The 21,433-nt window shown below is 37.0% G+C and overlaps 1 protein-coding gene across 6 annotated transcripts in view; it reads left to right on the top strand.

Moving 5' to 3' along the window:
- The window catches only part of LOC594236 (cadherin-23), a 154,448-nt gene that overhangs the window by 105,215 nt on the left and 27,800 nt on the right, over window positions 1-21,433 (top strand). For 5 of the 6 annotated variants that reach the window (XM_030979823.1, XM_030979822.1, XM_030979819.1 and 2 more), the window contains 24 exons: window positions 133-237; window positions 1,140-1,289; window positions 2,009-2,134; window positions 2,624-2,749; window positions 3,492-3,716; window positions 4,292-4,513; window positions 5,249-5,359; window positions 6,732-6,909; window positions 7,464-7,597; window positions 8,643-8,852; window positions 9,741-9,770; window positions 11,462-11,560; window positions 11,922-12,044; window positions 12,480-12,579; window positions 13,502-13,693; window positions 13,898-14,013; window positions 14,400-14,868; window positions 15,382-15,603; window positions 15,951-16,258; window positions 17,039-17,155; window positions 17,814-17,994; window positions 18,832-18,941; window positions 19,386-19,617; window positions 20,795-20,989. In XM_030979823.1, coding sequence (XP_030835683.1) covers window positions 133-237; window positions 1,140-1,289; window positions 2,009-2,134; window positions 2,624-2,749; window positions 3,492-3,716; window positions 4,292-4,513; window positions 5,249-5,359; window positions 6,732-6,909; window positions 7,464-7,597; window positions 8,643-8,852; window positions 9,741-9,770; window positions 11,462-11,560; window positions 11,922-12,044; window positions 12,480-12,579; window positions 13,502-13,693; window positions 13,898-14,013; window positions 14,400-14,868; window positions 15,382-15,603; window positions 15,951-16,258; window positions 17,039-17,155; window positions 17,814-17,994; window positions 18,832-18,941; window positions 19,386-19,617; window positions 20,795-20,989 — 4,081 coding nt within the window. The remainder of the gene's footprint in view (window positions 1-132; window positions 238-1,139; window positions 1,290-2,008; window positions 2,135-2,623; window positions 2,750-3,491; window positions 3,717-4,291; window positions 4,514-5,248; window positions 5,360-6,731; window positions 6,910-7,463; window positions 7,598-8,642; window positions 8,853-9,740; window positions 9,771-11,461; window positions 11,561-11,921; window positions 12,045-12,479; window positions 12,580-13,501; window positions 13,694-13,897; window positions 14,014-14,399; window positions 14,869-15,381; window positions 15,604-15,950; window positions 16,259-17,038; window positions 17,156-17,813; window positions 17,995-18,831; window positions 18,942-19,385; window positions 19,618-20,794; window positions 20,990-21,433) is intronic. The other variant, XM_030979820.1, reaches the window with a different exon arrangement.

The following is a 21,433-nucleotide window of genomic DNA, read 5'->3' as shown; positions in this document are numbered from 1 at the left end:
CACAAAATTATGCCAGCAGACTGAAATGATCCACATGTTGTGATATCGTATCCCACCGCTGCCACTGGTTCTATTATGTGAATGGAATTTTATGTGAAATAATACTTTCTCCCCTCTTCAATGTCTTTGCAGGGCCACATCACCACTGAGGGCGCTATTGATCGAGAGGTCGAGGACTTCTACGCCTTCACCGTCTTTGCCTATCACGAGGATAGTGTCGCACCAGGCTCTACATCGGTACAGTAACATTCTTCATTCTATATTCTTCTATATTTCTTTCTTTTTGACTTCTTCCCTTTATTCTTATGTTCTATATAATTTGTATTATATATATGTATTTTATTTATTTGTTCATACTTTTTATACATTTCATATTTTTGATATGATTGTATTTATATTATATACTTGTGTAATTTTATGTCTGATCACCTGGAAGGAATTTTCTTCTTTTGCTTTGGAAGAAGACAATAAATGATATAGTCTGTTTGATTCTAAAAAGTTAAAAGCAGGGTTCCCAAATATCTTGGGATTCAGTTGAAACCTAGAAGTTACCGACAGGGAAAAGTCAACAAAATCACCCAAATCAGGGAATTTCATTGGCATAGAGAGAAGAAGTCGGTCTCTTATATTTTATCTTGAGTTTGGAACAGCTTGTCCACGAGATGAAGACGTCTCTTACTAGATATTAGATTGAAATATGATCCTGGAATTTTGAAACTCTATCAGGGAACCATCAGGGAATGTTCTTTTCATGAAATTTCAAAGATTTTTAGTATCAATGGCTGGAATCGAGCTACACGAACGCTTCTTTATGTGTACATGCGAAGTGCAGTCAAAGCTGCATCTCTCTATAAAGGCTACCTGTCTATAGTGGTCACCCATTTTGACTTCCTAAAGAAGGAGATTTAGGTTGAAGAAGTTGTCTTAAAAAGGCCAACTGTCTACAGGGCCCACTTTGGTGTTTCCCTTGAGTGGCCTTTGTAAACAGTTTTTGCATCTAATGATATAATGACTGCTGTGAGAGAAATAGTTGTTTTATAGGCTCTAGGGGATGTTGCATCCTGACATCCCCAAGAGAAATCGGATGGCTGGATTTCTTAAGAGAGGTATATAAAATTTAATGCTCCTTTCCTTTCTAGGTGTGGGTGAATATCCTTGATGAGAATGACAATCCACCAGAGTTCATCACCGTACCCCCATCCCCAGTGAGTGTCACGGAGAACACCGGAGGGAACGTTCCTGTAGGGCTGTTCAGGGCTACAGATCCAGATACTGGTATTAATGCACAGGTGAGGACCATGAAGAATCAGGAGGAGGAGGAGGAGAAAGATGATGATGATGATGTTGGTGGTGGTGGTGATGATGATGATGATGATGGTGGTGATGATGATGATGATGGTGATGATGATGATGATGATGGTATTAATGCACAGGTGAGGAGGAGGACAATAATGATGATGATGATGATGATGATGATGATGAAGATGATGAAGATGATGTTGGTATTAATGCACAGGTGAGGACCATGAAGAATGAGGAGGAGGAGGAGGACGATGATGATGATGATGATGATGATGATGATGATGAGGAGGAGGAGGAGGGCAATGATGATGATGATGATGATGATGAGGAAATCAGGAGGAGGAGGAAAAGGATGGTGATGATGATGATGATAATGTTGGTGAGATTGATCATGCTGATTCTAAAGATGAAGATGAGGAGGATAATAGTGGTGGTAATGATGTTGTTGATGATGAGGAGAAAGATGGTGACATCAAGGTGATTGTGATTATGGTAACAATGATATTGATGATTGTGTTAATGATATCATTGGTGATGAAGTTGCAGATGAAAATGAGGGGGAGAAAGACGGTGGTCATGATGATGTTCATAATCAATTTTTTTAATGTAAAGGATGATGGTAATGGTGATGGTATTCCGGTTGTTGATGATGATGATGATGATGACATGATACAGAAATCACAGTTGATTACATTTTCTCTTTCAGATGACCTTCTCTATCTCGGGGGCAGGCTCCAACTTTTTCAACGTCTTCCAGACAGCTAATGGTGGAGGTACTATTGTAGTAACCAGCCCACTAGATAGAGAGAGGCAGGACTTCTATCAGCTGACTGTAAGTCTCAACAACACCTTTTTTTATTGGAATATTCTAAACGTGGTTGAGCCACCAGTACAATTCATAGCAGTCCAGAGCAAAACAAACATTTAAAAAAAGGAAGAGATGATGTCTAACTGCAAAATATCTGATTATCATATGATGTGGATCTTAAAAATTCCAGTGACCTAATTGTACACCAATTACCCAATCCATGATAATATCTCTGCTGGTCATAGAATCCAGGAAAACCTACTTATACATGGATACTAAACCCTGCCATAAAAAAACAGTATCTGGTTGGACATATTGTTTAATCACCAATGTTTTTGTATGTTAAAAGAAATTGGTACATTTGTCTCTCTGTTTAAAGGTTCTAGTTTGGATGCTTTGTATAGTGAATGGGTCGAATTTATAAAAACATTTATCAGTCAGTAAAGCTTAGTAATTCTGGTTATATCTGAGGATACAATGCTAAAGTTGATGCACTGTACTATCTGAATACAGGTGACGGCTACCGATGGTGGAAATCCATCTCTGAGCTCCTCCTTCCCACTCAACATCACTGTGACCGATGTCAATGATAACTACCCCATATGGACACGCAACGTCTACGAGGGATCAATCAACGAGGTAACAAGAAGTCTTTTATTATTTCTCATATTTTCTCTTTTCTCTCGTCTTTTCTAGTCTCATCTCTCGATTTTTTGTTCTTGTTGTTGTTGTTGTTGTGTGAGTACACTTCTTGTTTCTTATACCACCTTTTTCCTAACGTATTCTTAGGTAGTCACAAATATATACTCCCATCATGTTTATCTTGTTGCTTATTTATGTACCAACCAAATATTTGGTCCAGAAGGGACCCTAAAACTTACAACCTCTGCTTTTACCAGGGTCTCCTCGTCTTTCTTTTAGTTCACTTTGTTTTTATCATTGCCATAATTTGTTTTTTTGCATTGTAATTGTGTAATAATCTAATGTTATGCTCTGTGTGACATTTGAAAGAAAGATGAATAAATATCTTATCTTATCTTATCTGATCTGATCTTACCATTTTGATGAACATTTATATTGCATTTCGGCAAAAGAGTACTTCTCTTGACTTCTTCCGAAAAGATCTGTAAACATAAGTCTTCAATTCTTCATTTGTCCTAAGACTATAAAGGGGCAGCGCCTTGTGTCCTCTGGAAAAGGCGGTGTATTAATCCAATTCTTCTTATTATTATTAGTTACAGGTCTGCATTAATTGTCTTAGAATGATAAATTACATGTAGGTCAAAGATGACAAGCCATTATTTTCTTATTGAAAGTGATAACTGTTTCAGGATTTTAATTGAAGCTATTTTCTTACGTGACTTTACCAAATTTTTAACAGAATAACTTCACCTCCAACCCCATCATCACTGTGATGGTCAACGATCTCGATCTCCCGTCGTCCAACAACTTTGAGTACTCCATCATCGCCGGTGATCCAATGGGCATGTTCGAGATCAACAGTAACGGAGAGATCACTGTGTCCAGCCTCTTGGACAGAGAGCAGCAAGAAACTTATCAACTGACCATTGAGCTTATAGACCAGACCAACTCACCTCCAGCCCGGGTAAGTGGTAATTGTAGTAGTAGTAGTAGAAGTAGTAGTAGTAGTAGTAGTGGTAGTGGTGGTGGTTGTAATAGTAGTAGAAGTAGTAGTAGTAGTAGTAGAAGTAGTAGTAGTAGTTGTAGTAATAGTAGTAGTAGTAGTAGTGGTGGTGGTAGTTGTAGTAAAAGTAGCAGTAGTAGAAGTAGTAGTAGAAGTAGTAATAGTAGTAGTAGTAATGGTAGTTCTTGTAGTAGTACTACAAAAGTAATAATACCACAAAAATTAATGAATTCAACATGCATGGGGTTTACAGGAAATATCTGATGTACAGTACTGTTTCACAACCACTTTCATGTGCATGATGCTACATGTATGTTCAAATCCATGTAGGAAGAAAATTGGATCATTTGCCAAGAGGGTGCTGCACCTCGGTGACCAGCTTTCATTTTTGGGCCTCATTTTGTTGTGTATATGATACCTATAAATGTGCAGTTAATTGAACATGAGCGATGCAAATATCCATTGACATTAAATTTAAGATTGAATTGAGATTGAATTTAAATAACCAACTGTCGCTTCAATGAAAACCACTACAGACTACCACCTTGGCTATCATCACCGTGGGAGACGAGAACGACAACACACCGATCTTTGCCGAGACCGTCATCAGGGTCGACGTGACGGAGGGGCCGTCCTCTCAGAACATTCCAGTCTACATGCTGACGGCGAATGATATTGATCTAGGATTGAACAGGGATATCATCTATGCCATCGGGTCTCAACAACCTCAATCTCATTTCCAGATTAATCCTGAGACGGTAGGTGCCATTTTGTAGCAATTCTGTTTCATACCGTCAATAACATTAGCAGGTGTACAATTTTTAATGTACATTTGCAACTCTCCATTCAGGTTTTTTAAATTATCATTATTACTCGTACATTTTATCTTTGCACCAAATCTTTTGCCAACAAAAATTGACATCAAGCTGAAGTTATTTGCCCGTTTTGGGATTAAATCCCACCGCTGCCACTGTTTTTTGATATTTTTTATTTGCTTATTCTGTTAACATTACTGTAAGGTTGCTATGTAAATACACTACTTTTATTATAATTATTGTTATTGTGGTTGGTATTATTATTATTGTTATTATAATTATTATTATGATCATCTCTGTAACTACATTGTAGTATTATCATCATCATTATTTTATGATGTGTTTTATTTCTATGGCAGTCACATGAAATCCACAAAATTATGCCAGCAGGCTGAAATGATCCACATGTTGTGATATCATATCCCACCGCTGCCATTGTTTCTATTACCTGTATATGAAATTGAATTTTATATGAAATTCTATAAAATAGTTTAAAAGAATGAATATATATTGGCATGCTGTGAGCTCAAATCCCATTATTGCCACTGAATGTGATATCATATTTGTTGAATCGGATTTCTATTCTTTTTCTATGTACTATGTTTACATACAGCACTATATCTCTAACATTTAACCAAGTCCATTTGTTTTCCTCCCTTTTAACATTTTTATTTGTAGGGTATGATATCGACCACCACCGCTCTAGACTGGGAGACTATATCGGAATACACCCTCATCGTGACCGCTACCGACCAGTCACCAACAGAACCTAGGACTGGCACTGCTACAGTGAGTACTCAACACATCCGCAAGTCAATGCAGTCTTAATATATAGGGGTCGTTTTCTGAAAACTGTTGTCATCTATGTTCAAAATATGATGTTTATTGTCATAATGAATTTAAATTGCATGGAATTAGCAGTTTTGGGTGCTTGTGCAGATGGCTCTTGAAGATTTATGGGAACGCAGCCAGCTTTCGGCACACATTAATCAAAGACAAGTCGAAGACAGCTTTGGTTTGTTATGACTTATAACATTGTCTTCATGACAACAAAGATACAATCGTTTTCAGAATACCACCCCTAGTTCTTAAGTATTTATATCGGTAGGCCTACAGTGTATATATGTGAACATGATAAGAAGGACTTTGATTTTTTTTCTCTATCAAAATTTGAATCTACTACCGTATTTGCCGGCATAAAGGCCACAGTATTTTTGGAAGAGAAAATATCAAAAAGTCGGGGTGCGGCCTTTACGACGAAAGAGTAAAAATAAATTTAAAAAAAAACCGAAATCAAAACCAGCACGAATTAGCCCATATGGGACTACAAACAGTAAAATAACTATACCACTATGGTACAGGACATTTTCAAACATCTTACCGACAATTTTATCTTGCATTGTTGACATGAAGACGAAAATGACTTCCTAAAACAACATTTGCCGATATATATCTTGATCTAAGTTTGTGCCAATGCATTGCAAAAGTAAAGGAAGGGACCTTTTAACGGACCTGCCGCGAAGCATCAATCCGAAGTCACCATTTTGTTTTTCCATTTCATGCCATTTCGCATTACACCGTACATTGTGGTAGGGGTATATCGGACACCAAATCTGCCTGCGATCTCTTTTTTAGCTAAACTTCCAGTAAATTATAAGAATATTGATGAATTTGGTATCAGTTTGTAAAAAAATAGTGTTTTAAGAGAAAATTATGATTATTTTGTTTTGTCCGTTGTTTTTTTTTTCCTTTTTTTTTTCTTTTTTCTTTTCCCTCTTTGAAATGTCAAAGTTGGGGTGCAGCCTATGCGGCGGTGCGGCCTTATCGCCGGCAAATACTGTATTAACTTGTTATAAGATGCTCACACAAAAAAGAAGGGTTTATCCCTCCTCGAAGTTCACTGGAGCATTTGAAAAAAACCTTACATTTAATCAACACATTGTAATGAGTCCACATCAAAAGAAGATGAATGCATGCAAAGTGTATACTTATCTTAAGTTTCAATACATTTCAAAGTGTATTTGATGTAGAAAAATCAAGATATAACATATGAAATACATGTAGAATACATGAATCATAAAAGAAAAGTTTTTGAGGGGGGGCTGAAATTGTTGGTGGCTTTCATCTACACGTACCATTCTGTCTCTTTGTTGACCACCAGGTAATCGTCAGCGTGAATGACATCAACGATGGTGCTCCGATGTTTGTCAGGGATGTCTACGGACCATACAGCGTCGTGGAAGAGGTTTCCAACTCCTACATTGATTCTTTCCAAGCAACAGACACAGACCAGGGACTAGCGGGAACGGTCACCTACAGCGTGATAGGACAGTATAGTAGTAAGTATGGTATTCTGTGGCATTCTACAGAAATGGTGCAGCCGTAAGGCCCATTTAGTCATAAGCTTGAAAATTGCTCTTCAAATCTTGTCTACAAAACTTCTTCTGCAAAAGTTTAGATCGGCATTAGGTTTTGGCTTTCATCCATCGACATGTAGAAATGAAGGCACCCCTCCTCCCCCCCCCCCCCCTCACCTCAATGTGATGTCGATGCCTCCTCAATTTTGGGACCCACGGAAACGTCGCTGATTACGTTTAGAACCTGTACCCATCTTCCTTTATTATAAATTTCCACATTCATATAAAAAATGATCGCTGAAACTTTCGAGAGATCAATTCAAAGGCAATTTGAATAACTTGTTTTGCCTATAGAAACTGGATTACATAATGGTTCTCATATTGTAACGTCCGTGCAATTTCCAAAGATGACGCATAAGGCTTTTGAAATGGCCTGAGCTAGACTTGTTGAAAGTCTATGCATTTTATACTTCTATATATTGTTTAGCAACTTGATTGAGTTTCATATCCAAATACTTTTAACTTCACATCCACAGATCTGTTCTTCATTCAGCCTCAAACTGGTGTGTTGACTATCAGGCCTGACAGAGCTCTAGATTACGAGACGATCACTGAATTCAACATCACCGTGGTTGCCACGGATATGGGGAACCCCGCCCTATCATCATCGGTGAGTATGATTATACGCCCGAAGCATGACATCAGCTGCTACTATGACAGTAACCTGGCTTTTTATTTTGTTGAAATTAGTAAAACCTCGGTCACAAATGCCATTACGAACTGCTACAAACGCCGTAGTAACTTTTTTCAGACAATGGAAATTCGGAAACAATGGAAAAACAGGGAGATTCGTACGAACGATGCGTTCGTACGAACCTTTGTGACTGTAGCTTTACATGATTTCAAGTAGTTTAAAGAAATTTTCTGCATGTACATATTCTGATATATGAAGATGTGATTACCGGTAGGATAAAATGGATGATGATGATGATGATTGCAATGATGTTTATGATGGTGAATATAATAAAGGTGATGATGAAGAGGAGACTGATGAAGACAATGATGATGATGATGATGATGATTGCGATGTTTATGATGGTGATGATGATAAAGGCGATGATGATGAGCAGGATGATGATGACAATGATGATGGTGATGGTGACATTGGTTAGGAGGAGGAAGAGAGAGGAGGATAATAGCGATGATGAAGATGATGATGTGATAATAGTGGTAAACAATGTTAGTGGTAGAGATGAGGATGATCATAATGATAGTGATAAGAAGGAGGAGGATATTGATCTTACTGATGACTTTCAGATGATGATGTTTGTGATGCCAGAACTGCTTACCATGTAAATATTGATGGTGATGGTCGGATGACAGTTGGGTGCAGGACACTAAATGATTCTCATGATTCTCTGCTGTTTACCTTGGTTAAGATGATAATGATTAGAAAAGTATAAAATAAGGTCCTCTTGAATTATAGGTGTGAGTTCATGTATCTGGTATTAAGAAATGACTTTTATGCCCGTATACACCTAATGAACATTTCTTCTGTTTGGAGCCAAAAGATCGTTAGCCCATATACTTTTACAGACAGTTAATGCCCTTCTGACTCTGAACAGATGATTTGTACATAAAGATGTTATTTCATAATATGTGCTATACAAGAACTGAATATTATTATAACTATTATTGATTCTTACTCCATGCAGACTTTAGTTGGAATCAATGTCATCAACATCAACGACCACACCCCTATCTTCGAGGGGATCCCGTACACCATCACCCTCAGCAAGAACATCTCGGCAGGCTCACTGGCATACGTCGTCAGGGCAACGGATGATGATGCTGGCATCTTTGGCGAGGTCCGGTATCAGATCACAGATGGAAACACCGACAACATCTTCAGGATTGATCAAACGGTCAGTTTGATTGAGATTACTTTCATATTTATTAGGACTTTGCTTTGAGGCTTCAATCCATTGCCAGCAGGTACTGAGAGGCCTCTGTATTAGGCCAATGGGAGTGAGATGATTCAGTTGTCAATGGGTTAAAATCAGTTTTTCTTGCTTTATATTAGGGGGGTGTTTCACAAAGATCCTAAGTTGAACTTATCTTTAAGTTGGATATAAGGAAAGCCGTTAGCATCCTTGAAAATTGTGTAAAAGTTATTTTAAAAGGCATAAAATGATGATTCAAATCATTCATATTTTCTATTATCAAGGAGATTTTATGTTCTTGATGTGGAATTTATAAAAAATCTAAAGTACCTGATTTTTCGCTTTTTAATATATTTTATTTTAAGGCTATAAATGGCTCTCAATAATTCTTCAGTTTAACTTAGATCTTTTTGAAACACCCTCCAGATGTCTCTATGATGATTTTGTTGTCTTTTAGTCTGATTGTTAATAATTTACTGTGAAACCTGCCTATAAAGACCACCCGAGGGATACAAGAAAAGTGGTCTTTAGAGGGAGGTGGTGTTTCTACACAGGTATTCCCTACAGCAGGTTTGAAGGTAACTTATTAAAGCTATACTGTACTAGAAGCATGTACTTCTGCAAAATCACCTCTAGCGCCATCTTGTGTCATCAGTAGCAGTATGGTCCTGTAACTCGCGCTCCCCTGGCTGGTTCTCGCTTTCAAGTCAACCGTCTGCAAAGTGGAAATTAGGTATTGGGTTATGTACTGTCGGCAAGTTGACCATGAGATGGCGCTGTGCAATTAATAAACTGTACCATAGGGCAGAAAGCTCAGCAGTTCAGTATCGCTTTAATGGTTCATGTACCATTCTTGATTTGTTATTTTAGATTGATTCCATGGGTGCGACAGAAGAAAAGGTAGGATTGGATGGGTCCGGGAAAGGTTTAATGATAATTAAATCATGAAGAGAATAATATTTCATTCACTAGGAGATCACTAACTAGACCATGGATTGAAGAAATATTTTATTTTACATATATTATTGATACACTGTATATGTAACCACAGGTATTGAAGTTAAATACATGTACTAATACATACTATACAAATATTCACTACTTTGAGGGGCACAGTTTACAATATTTCCTAAGGTGATCTCAAAACTCGGCCCTATTTCTTAAAACTTGATATAAAAAACAAGTTACAAGCTACTTTTATAAGCTACTGAAATCATGGCATCTGATTGGCTGAGAGCAAATTTGTCATAGAAATTTAGCAGTTGTTATACATGTACATGTAGATAACAAGTTTTATGAAACAGGGCCCCAGCACTGTGCCCTGAGAGATCACAGAGGAGCTATTGTTTTAACCGTCACACAAAAAATAAGCAGTCAATATTTTTTTTATATGCTGCATCCCCAGTGTCAATTCTATTAAAAAGGCTTATCTTAACAATTAATTTGTAGAGTCAAAGGCAATTTAACTGTTTCACTGCGCGTATCCATTCTTAACTTCACGTGCAACCATTGCGCCCTTGCATTGTACATGCAAGTATAACTATGTCCGGTCAACATTTGTTGCTATACTGCTCAGCAGCCTGTAGTGAATTTGTGGTATAAAAATTTAAATATAAGTAATAACTTGGGTAACACTGAGTACACGTACAAACAATCATAAATACATTTAGACTACCACATGGAAATACCTGTAGTTTTGATTGTCAATACTTACCCACAAGGAAACATAATTTTCTACATATTTAGGTTCACTAATTTATTGTGGTAAGAATTAACAATGAAGCCAAGTTTTGAAAATCAATATCCAATTCCTACATACATGTATAGTATGTGTGAATTCTGTTTGTACATAATGTCTTTGAAACCTACACTATATTACCATCTTGTACCTGCTCATTTGCTAATTGGTGAGGTCTCTTGGGTTGTTGGAGACTATGTAGTACATGTACATATAGTATCTAGGAATACATACACTGTACATCTATTCTATGTTTCTCTATTTCTTGTTAATTTTTACAGACTGGTCAGGTCTTTTTAGAAGGGTTCTGAAAAACTTTTACCCATTAATTGAATCATGGATACAATCTAATCTGGTTTCTATATTGCATATTCATTGTACAGACTAATTAGGTCTTTATAAAAGGATTATTGAAGAATGGTACTTATTATCTAGTAATACATACATTCTATTTTCCCTATAACTTGTCCACACAATCTATTCATTCCTATTACTCGTCCATTGTACAGACAGTGAGATGTTTGTAGAAGGTTATTGGAAACAGGTACCCATAATCTAGTATTAAGTCCATGTACAATCAACTTTTCCATATCATTCATTTAACACACTGGTGAGGTGTTTTTACATGTAAGAGGTGTATTGGAGTCTATTAACTACAAGCTAGCTGGACATGTACATGGACTTAAAATATTGTTAATTTGTGATTACTCGAGAAACTATACCACTTGTTGATTTTCTTATTTATATAATTGTTTTATATATGTATTGTGAAACAAAATTTTCATGTATGAATGAAGTTAACTTACTAATATCAATTCAATCTATTTTCCCCTATTAATTGTTAATTTTACAGACTGGTGAGGTGTTTGTGCAGGGACTGTTGGAGACAGGTACTTATCGTCTTGTAGTAGAAGCAAGGGACACACCTGGAGACATACCTAGCTCAAGAGCTGTAAGTATTCTTTAGCGACCCTTAAGTTACAATGCACAAAAATTGTAATGTTTTGTGATATTGAAAACCATTAGCATCCATGAAATTGTAAAGTCTGTGTGATAATATACATGTATTCATGTACATGTATATCAGCATGTGAATCAGTAATACATCATTCTGAAAAAGTGCATTAAACTGACCAAAGCGCTTAACTATTTTGCACATCAAATTGCACATCAAATTGCACATTCTACCTTCCCTGGGGAGCATTTCAGCTAGTTAGAGGTCTCAATGTTGATTATTCTATTTTCATTTGTGTGAATAAATTCTTATCTTGTTTTTTTCATTCTTTGTTGTTGTGTATTTTTTTTTTCTTCAGTCATCCACTACATTGACTATTGTAGTAACGGATATCGGAGACTTGGCACCGACCTTCCCTGGAAGCTCTCTGTTTACTGGCAACGTCTTTGAGAATGCTCCAGTAGGACAGCCTATTACCATGGTAATGCAATACTTTTAGTCATCTGTTGAAGTTTTTAAGATCTGTTTGGCCGGAATTAACAAATGAGGTCTTTAATCTATTAACCGCATTTTGATGGAAATGAATACATCCATCTACATCATTAGGTTTTAAACACATGTATTGTCTACTATATCCATGCTCTTTCTCTGAGCTGTTATATGACCTCATATATACATTTATCAGGACTATAGTCATGATAGAGTGTATAAAAGTACATTGTTTTTATCACGAAGATGCATTAGCTGTTCAAAAGATCTTTATGAGTATGAAATTGTATTACAACTTTATATTTGTACATGTATCACACTAACTCAACATGAGTACAACTGTTTATTTCTTCATGTCAATCTTGAATGGATTAAACTGACATACATGCTAGTTTCATTTACTATTTTCTCTCTCTCTTTCAATCAGATTCCTCCCATCCGAGCTATTAATAGCGATGCTACTGGCCAGCTGGTTTACACCATTACGGGTCCCGACTCGCAAACATTCATGATCAATCAACTCTCAGGTAATTACAATGCCAAAAAAAATATTGTGAGCATTCTCCTTGATTCCAATAGAAGACTCAAAGATATTGGTATAGACTGTGTGTACATGTATGTAGAACGCTCCCCAGGGAGTGGAAAATGTGCACTGTAATGCGCAGAATAGTAATCAAATCCAGTGACTGGGATACTAATAATACTGTAAGAGCTGTATAAGAAACAGGTATTGTTGTTAGGCCTAAAAAAAAAGATGTTATATTGCCCTTTAGGTGCCAAAACATGGGTCGGTCGGTCAGTCGGAAATATTTTTTCGAAATAATTTTTTCTTCTTTTTGGGGCTGATATTTCTCAGTTTTTAATGCTTTAATATTTTTTTTTCTCCCCAAAAAACGGTAAAAAAAAAAAAAAGTAATAAAAAGCCGACCGTAGATTTCAAGATTTTGGGGTCGGTCGCAAAGGGCAATACAACATCTTTTTTTTTTTAGGCCTTATTACGTAGAATGGTACATTATTCAATCCTGTCAGAAGCAGCATAGACAGTGCTAGTGTGTACTCACCCATTTTTTTATGAAATATCAATTTACTTTTGGTTAGATCTTTTAGATGAAAGTAATCTTTCTTTGTATGAAATGAAAACCATAATTTTTTTCTTCTTAAGAATGTGAAATAGTTATTATTTGTGTTTATCCTGTCATTTCAAGAAATTTCCAATTTTTAGGACACTTGAAGTCCATACATGTACATGACTTAAGACATAGAAATAATGATTTGTTCACAAGTAATATTTTGTGGAGATAATATCTTGCCATTGTACATTGTACATTCAGCCTCAGGCTGTGATGCAATTATGTTTTAATAGTAAAACGTTATTACATGTAAGTAAGCATACTCATTTAAAAACAAGGATTTTACAGGAATGCAAAACTTTGCTTGTGTTTTGTCTAGCCGGAATTCAAGTGAATGGACCTCTAGACAGGGAGACCAAAGATTTCTACGAATTTGGGGTGATCGTCACTGATTCCATGGGTCTGACTGCAATGGGCACTGTTCATATCAACGTCCTGGATGTGAATGACTTTGCGCCGGCATTCAACGATTCCGTCTACAACTTCACCATCCCAGAGAATTCACCTGGAGGTAAAATAAGGGATCATTTAAATAAATGAAATCGTTGGTGTAGATGAGAGAGAGGTAACAAGAAGAGAGTGGAGGTGAAATGATTTGGTGCGAATTGAAGTAAAAGTGACAGGGATAAATGTTGTGTGATTATACATATACATGTATCATACTTTTTCAAAGGCATAGGTCAGAATGATGACTTTCATATTTCTTTGATCCCAGGCTATTATGTTGGAGGTGTGAGCGCATATGACCTTGACGGTGACAATGTCAACTTCTTCATACAGACGGGAGGAGAGGATAAGTTTGATATCGGAGGCACATCAGGAACGATAACGGTAAGTAAAGAGAATAAATAAGATACAGCTGTTCAGAATACATTTTCAAATCATTTATATCATGTTACATTTCTGCTATGTGAGATTCCTTCTGTTATTTTCTTAACTTTGACATTTGTAATCAAAATATTTTCAGTGTATGGGAATTGTATATATGTTCTTACCCGCTATTACAGTCAAACCTGCTTTAGTGACCACCTGTCTACAAAGAACACATTTTTTTTTGTTTCCCTTGAAAATGGTTTCTCATTGAAACATGTACTAAAGGAACCTATTAACAAGACCACTTTTTGTGTTTCTCTTTGGTGGTCGCTATAGACAAGTTTGACTGTACTATTATTGTTGTTGTTGTTGTTATCATTTATCTGTTTGTTTTAATCCATCAGGTCACACCTGGAGCAGTATTAGACCGAGAAGAGAAACCCTTCTACACCCTAACCGTCATGGTCTCTGACCTACGCAACCCGCCCCTCAGCGGTACCGCCACCGTCTACATCTACCTCATTGACATCAACGACAGTCCTCCCAAGTTCGACGCCTCCTTCCTGGATCAAATCATCTCCATCCCCGAAGACACGCCCGGTAACACAATCGTCACAACGGTAACCGCGACCGACGATGACCTCAACTCCAATATAAATTACCAGATCGTCTCGGTGTCCGTCTACGATGAGGATGACGTTGATATCACATCGTTTTTCGATTATAGGACGGTCTTCAGCCTCAATCCCACAAATGGGAATATTACGTTGACCTCACCTGTTGACAGAGAGGTCACTGAGAAGTTTGTGTTTTCAATTTCAGCGAGGGATTTGAATTCTCAGAATCCTATCTTCGGCACGAGCCAAGAAAATGGTAAGTGGGTTGGCTTAATGTATCACAATCTTAAATATTTTGTTACCAAACATCCTCTCAGGCATCATTTTACAAAACTGTCTTAAGTTTGCATTGGAATGTGTATTATTGTTAACCCACCGGGACCTGAATGTCTCATTCTTATTGGCTCCATACAGTCAAACCTGCTTTAGTGACCACCTGTCTACAAAGACCACATTTTTGTTTCCCTTGGGCAGCTGCTATAGACAGGTTTGATTGTACATGAACCACTTGGTTCCTGTAGGCACAGTGTTAATATAATACACACATTTCAATGGGATGTTGATGAACTTGTTCTTACATGTAGCAAGGAGAGATTGTTTGTTTGGCGTAGAAAGAGTTAACTCTGTTCCTGTAACGATTTACTGCAGTGAAAGAGAGGTACACTTTGTAAAAATGTAATAACAGATAAGTTTGATTCAATTAAATAATGTTTTAGATGTATTAGCATATGATAACAATTTATTACTTCTGAACATCTTTTTTTTGTAGCCCAAGTCACCATTCTAATCACCGACATCAACGACAACCACCCTGCCTTCCAGCCTCCCGGCACCACCTTCATCCTCCGCCAGCTCCCAGAATCCTTTGGAGCAGGAAGTCCAATCCCTGGCAATCTGCTAGCCTTGGATCCAGACCTTGGTCTGAACGGCGAGGTGATGTACATTATTCAGAATCCATCGGGTGTGCCCGTCACCATCGACCAGAATACAGGTAAGCATCTTAGGATCACCATGATCCTAACCTAAAATGTAGTCTAAAATTTAATTCTAAAGTAAGCCCTAACCAGTAACCTTCGATTAAATTAGGTTCAAAAAAATGTTTGTGTCACTCTTGCATTGCCATGGCTTATAGTGCTCGTATTACAGCTGTTTACTCGATGAAATCTAGCCATTGTCCACAATTGTTTGTTTTAGACTGGCTTCTCCCGTAGTTCAACCTTTATTCATCTTGTAATCTAATTGAACTTTATTGTATTTTCAAGGCAGTGACTTACCCAAGACTGTAATTTCCTCAATTTTGTTAATGCAACTTTGTTCTGTTTTGACCTTGTTCAACAGGTCAGCTGACCCTCCTGGTGACCGTTGACCGAGAGCAGCAACCCTGGGTCAACCTGACCGTCCTGGCCGTTGACAAGGGCACGCCGTCCCTCAACACCAGCATCCCCGTGTACCTCGAAATCATCGACAACAATGACAACAACCCCGTCTTCGGAGCACAGTCCCACACCACCACGATCATAGAGAGTGAGCCTATTGGTGCGTTTGTGTTCAATGTCAATGCGACGGATGCTGATAGCGGAGGCAGCGGTCGCGTGACCTACAGTCTGATTGGGGGTGATGGAAAGTTCACCATTAATCAAGATTCGGTAAGTTCTACAATCAGGTCGCCTAATATTTAATAAAAGTTGTTATAACAATTAAAAGTAACTGATTTTAAAGGCTGTCTGTACTAGTTTGGCTAGGAGGGATTAGACCACCCAGGAAGGTCAACTCAGGTCTCATCAACTCAGCTCTCGATTAACATAAGAAAAAGAGGATCATGGGGGACCAATGGTCACCAATTAGGCATTGTTTTATATATAGAGGGAGCAAGTAGCTACATGTAGTACAGTGGGCCTTTAAGCTACTAAAATCATAAGACTTGTTTACAGATGAGGTGGTAAATTTATTTATTTATCTTTTTGTTTCTTCTTTTCTTTCAATGACATGAATCACAATATGCTTCACATTTTTGTATCTCATAGCACATAGAAAGAGAGTTTACTTATGAGTATGGTACAACCGCAGATAAGGATACCCAGTCCCAGTGCATGCTGACGTTAGGGACTTTTAGATTTGCTTGGACTGATACGTGTGACGTCCATTCAAGGCAGTGCATTGAAAGGACGTCGATCGTAGCAATCCACGTTGTCGTTGTGCAAATCTAAAAGTCCCTAATTTTTGCTAGAGATAACCGTAACAACTACATTTTTTGTAAAATTGGTGTAGCCATTTTCCCTTTTTATTCCCCAATCAGGGAGTGATTGATCACTTTACTTTAGCAAGTTGAGCCAATCCCATTACATGTTGATAGTGTTTGCTAGAGATAACCCTAGAGATATTATAATGTTCTCACTTTCTTCCTGTTTTGTTTTCTTGTTTTCCAGGGAGTGATTACCCTACTGCAGCAAGTGGACAAGGAGACCCAGTCCCAGCACATGTTGACAGTGTTTGCAAGGGACAACCCTGGGGACTCTGAAGACAGTAGAACAGGCTCAACTACAGTAAGTATTTTTTAAATAAAAAGCAAACAGAAATAAAAGAGATCAGTTATAAACTCGTGTTTATGAAAATTTGCCAAGCAGATCTGAAGGTTGTGCTATTGTCAAACTAAATTTAGAAAAAACTAATTTTTAAAGATTTCCTTTTTTTCTTTTTGGATGACTGGTATAAGAATGCTTGCTGTCTTTAGAAGATGTGAACATGTAGTGCATGAAATTAGATCTCTTTAAATCTCTTTTTTTTTTGGAGAAGTGTTCCTTATGCCAGGAATCATATCACGCCAAACAACAAAAACAATATATAATACAATAAGACAGTAGAACAGGCTCAACTACAGTAAGTTATCTTTGAAAAGAGAAAGCAAAAATGAAAAAAGAGAAAAGATATATGCATGCATCTGGGAAGCTTTGCTAAACAGATTTCAAGGTTGCAATATTGTCAAAATAATTTTTTTTTAAAGTTGTAAGCGTTCTTGAGATGGCTGGTAAAAGTTATCTTCAGAAGATGTAAAGATAGTGGATAAAAATATTTGTTTCTTCTGTTTATGCTCGCAGAGCAGTTTCTGGAAACTGTTTGTTATATCATAAAGCACATCAAATGCAAACAAGTATTACAAAAGAAAGCAAAATGTAACATGAAAATGTCCTTTCTGTTCTACAGGTAATTGTCAATGTGTTGGATGCTAATGAGTTTCCACCGGTAGTAACGCAGCCCATCTTCACCATCGATGAGGGTGGGATCGGGGGTGAAGTGGTAGGGGTCATTGAGGCCTATGACCCTGATGACCCTGACGACCCTAACCAGTCACTGTACTATGTGGTTGTCAGCTCACAACCAGAAGGTCAGTATGAATTGTTATGTTTTTTTTTTAATGATTTCATGATGTTCAGGGATAATGTATTTTGAAATGACCACTTTAACTGATGTTAATCAGCATCATAGATTTATACGCCTCTGCCTTCAAAGGTGGTGCCCAAGGCATAATGTTGTTGGGTCAGTCTGTCCGTCCTTTTGGTGAAATGTGCGGAATTTCGTACTTAGTTTCCGTACATTATATTTGATCTGAATTCTCTAATTTGTTTTAATAAAAAAAAATTCTTGTGTGAAATCTATTCTTATAATAATATACACCTGTATAAAAAAAAAAGAATATAAAATGTTTTTTTATGTAAAATGTGGAATAAATAAAACTTCAAACTTCAGAGAGAAATTTAAGGAGGGCAGTCAAATAGCTCTTGTACTTTTCACCTTGTAGCTTTTAATACTGAATGTACGAGGTGTGACTTTAACGTGTACTTACATATTCATGTTGAAGTGCAAATATATTTATATTTAGGGTATTGCTCAACAATTTACCTACAAAGAATTACTGTAAAGCTATTAATGGAACATACACTGTATGTCTCCTTAAAATGGTGCATATACATGAACATAAATGTGCCTACATGTTTAATTATACAGGGGATACATAACTACATGAACATGCTGTTTGCATTTAGCATTAGTGGAAGGGCTAGTGAATTAACAAAGATTAAGAGAAGCAAAATATAATGCTAGCTTCAAAATATTATTGAATATTCCATGTACATGTAATTTGAAAGCAAACAAGAACCATGTGTGTTCATGACTTTATTTTTACATCAAATTATTAAACTTTCTTCTCTTTGTTGGTATACAGTTGGCGGTACATTGTTTATTATCAACAATGCGACTGGGGAGATTATCACTACTGGACCTCTTGATAGAGATAATAATCTACACCCAGCCAGGGTTGATCTAGATGTGATCGTAAGTATTGTAAACTTTCTCATGATGCTCATCGAATACCTGTGGGTATTGTCATGTCGTTTTTTGCAGGCGAAGGATTAAGCAGTGAGGTTGAATATTGTGTAAAGGAAGTTCTCATAGTAGTATCTCCTACAATACTTTGTCTCTCTGATAGCAAGCGTGTAGGCCTACTGATGCAATGAATAATACTTTGTATGTTTCGTTTTGTTTATATGCTTCTTCCTTTTACTTTCTATGTTCATTATATTATTGTTAACATCTCGTTCTAGTTGTAAACAGTTGGCTTCAGCCTGTGCTGATGGTCAGTTTTATACACCAATAAATAAATAAATAAATAAATAAGTACCTAAGTAAGTAAGTAAGAAAGCAGATGAATAAATAGATTTGATTAGCTTGTCTCATACACCAAACTAACACAGTCCAATCCGACCACATTTCCTCCAGGTTTACGATGACGGCAATCCAAACCTCGGTACACCAACCACCGCCATCATCTATATCAATGACCTCAACGACAACCAGCCCACCTTTGACCTTCCCTTGTACGACGTGACGGTCGTAGAGGGTCAATATAGTGACCCCATCATCACTGTGGTGGCTAATGATCCTGATCAGAACAGTAATCTCAGATATGAGATCCTTGGAGGGAACCTCAACAATACATTCGTTCTAGTCGGTAAGTGTGTCCCAAAGATTTGTTAAAGATAAAGTTGAGTTCTGGTAATGCGATTGCAATGTGAAAGAAAGGTTGATCATTTAGCATATAAGTATTGGTGTGTACTGCAAGGTTCTGGAATCATCAAAATGATAAGATATTTGGCCCAGTCTTGGTAAATTTATAAGCAGTGTACACAGAAATATGTATATGGGACTACATGAACATGTGGCATAAAAATCTGTCCCAATTTTTTATGATGTTACATGCCATATTTAGAATGTAAAGGCATTTGAAGAGCCATGCTTTTCAGGGAACATTTTTCAACTGATGCTCTTCCACACCACGTCCCGGAACTCAACCTTCTCTTTAAGATTTGGATATAATACTAATAATATTCCGTTCTTGTATAGTGCATATCACATTATAATGCCCATATGCGCTTCCAAAGAGCTTTGGAAATTATTAACCTAGCCTTATACATTATGGTACTTTGTTAAGGCTCGCGGGAGGATAGAGTTAGCCCAATGACAATTACACCTGCAATTTAAAGTCGGGGTGTTCTCAACTGGGCAATCAGATTTGAAATTTTAAAAAAGATTGCGATCTAGATTGTGTAGAAGTTATAAGTTATATTTGTCCTTTGGAATGAAATTCTTAAAGAAAGATTGTTTATTCTTCAGTAATGTTTGAAAGGTCCTGTATTTGTGCTTTAATGCCTTTAAAAGAGGAAAAAGAGTCCCAGATGTACACTTAGTGATGAAGCACAGATTCTTTAAAAATATATTTGTGGAAATGGAAATATTTTAAATACATGTAAGCTAGCTTCAAGTACATGTATGAAGCAAGTATTCTATTTTTGCAATCATTTACCCCATATGTATCAAAGGAGAGCAGCATATCATGAACAAATGAAAACAAGACACTTTATAACTTACCGGTATACACATCGAATTTTCATATTTGTTTAACAAGTCTGTGAACATGATGCAACAGTGGCATAGACTTTAAGAAATTTTCAGTACACTATCATTCAGTATATCTCATATAAATCATGTTTGCTTTACGTACATGTAATACTTCATTCAAATGTTCGCGCTTTACAATCAGCTATCGAAATTGCTCGACTGGTTTGTGGAGTTGTCAAAAGTATTATGATCGCATTCAGTGATGCCCTTACCCTTTGATATTCCTACAGATGGAGGCTTGATCCCGGTCAAACCACTGGACTTTGAGACGTTCACGAACTACAATCTGACCGTTGTGGTGACCGACGACAGCGGGAATAGAGATACGACCTACGTCGCCGTCACCGTAACCGACGCCAACGATCACAACCCCACGTTTGTTCCAGATCAATACAGTCTTACTGTCACTGAGAATGAACCTCCAGGTAACATATGACCTTTTACTACTAGAGGCCATGCTCATTAAAAATTCATTTTTACAATGATTTGACAACGTTGGGCTTGATTGCTATCTTCTGTGAATATAAGTTAAAAGGGAGACTAACTGGAAGCCTGCCATCCATTCTCTGGTTTTTCTCCCTGTATGTTCATACTACATATTGATAACATTGATTAAACACTTCCAAAACAAGACTTTGTTTGATTAATTTTTCAGGTTTATGTAGATTCTTCCAAATAATCAAAGTCTTGTAGAGTTGGTCATATGAATTATTGTACATTTCAGTAGATTCCTATCTTGAATAAATTCTGTGTCTGGTAGTTCTTTTGAATGTATACATGCGAGTGTTGAAATGTGTATGTACATGTACCTGTAGAGAGGCACTAACTGCCAAACCTTTTGAAGAAAGATGTAAGGAAGTGATCACTTT

The sequence above is a fragment of the Strongylocentrotus purpuratus genome, unplaced genomic scaffold (genome assembly GCF_000002235.5).
Source record: "Strongylocentrotus purpuratus isolate Spur 01 unplaced genomic scaffold, Spur_5.0 spur5_scaffold_10, whole genome shotgun sequence".
Lineage (NCBI taxonomy): Eukaryota > Metazoa > Echinodermata > Echinoidea > Camarodonta > Strongylocentrotidae > Strongylocentrotus > Strongylocentrotus purpuratus.
Note: the sequence above shows the minus strand (reverse complement) of the source record. Positions and strands in the feature narration are given on the sequence as shown.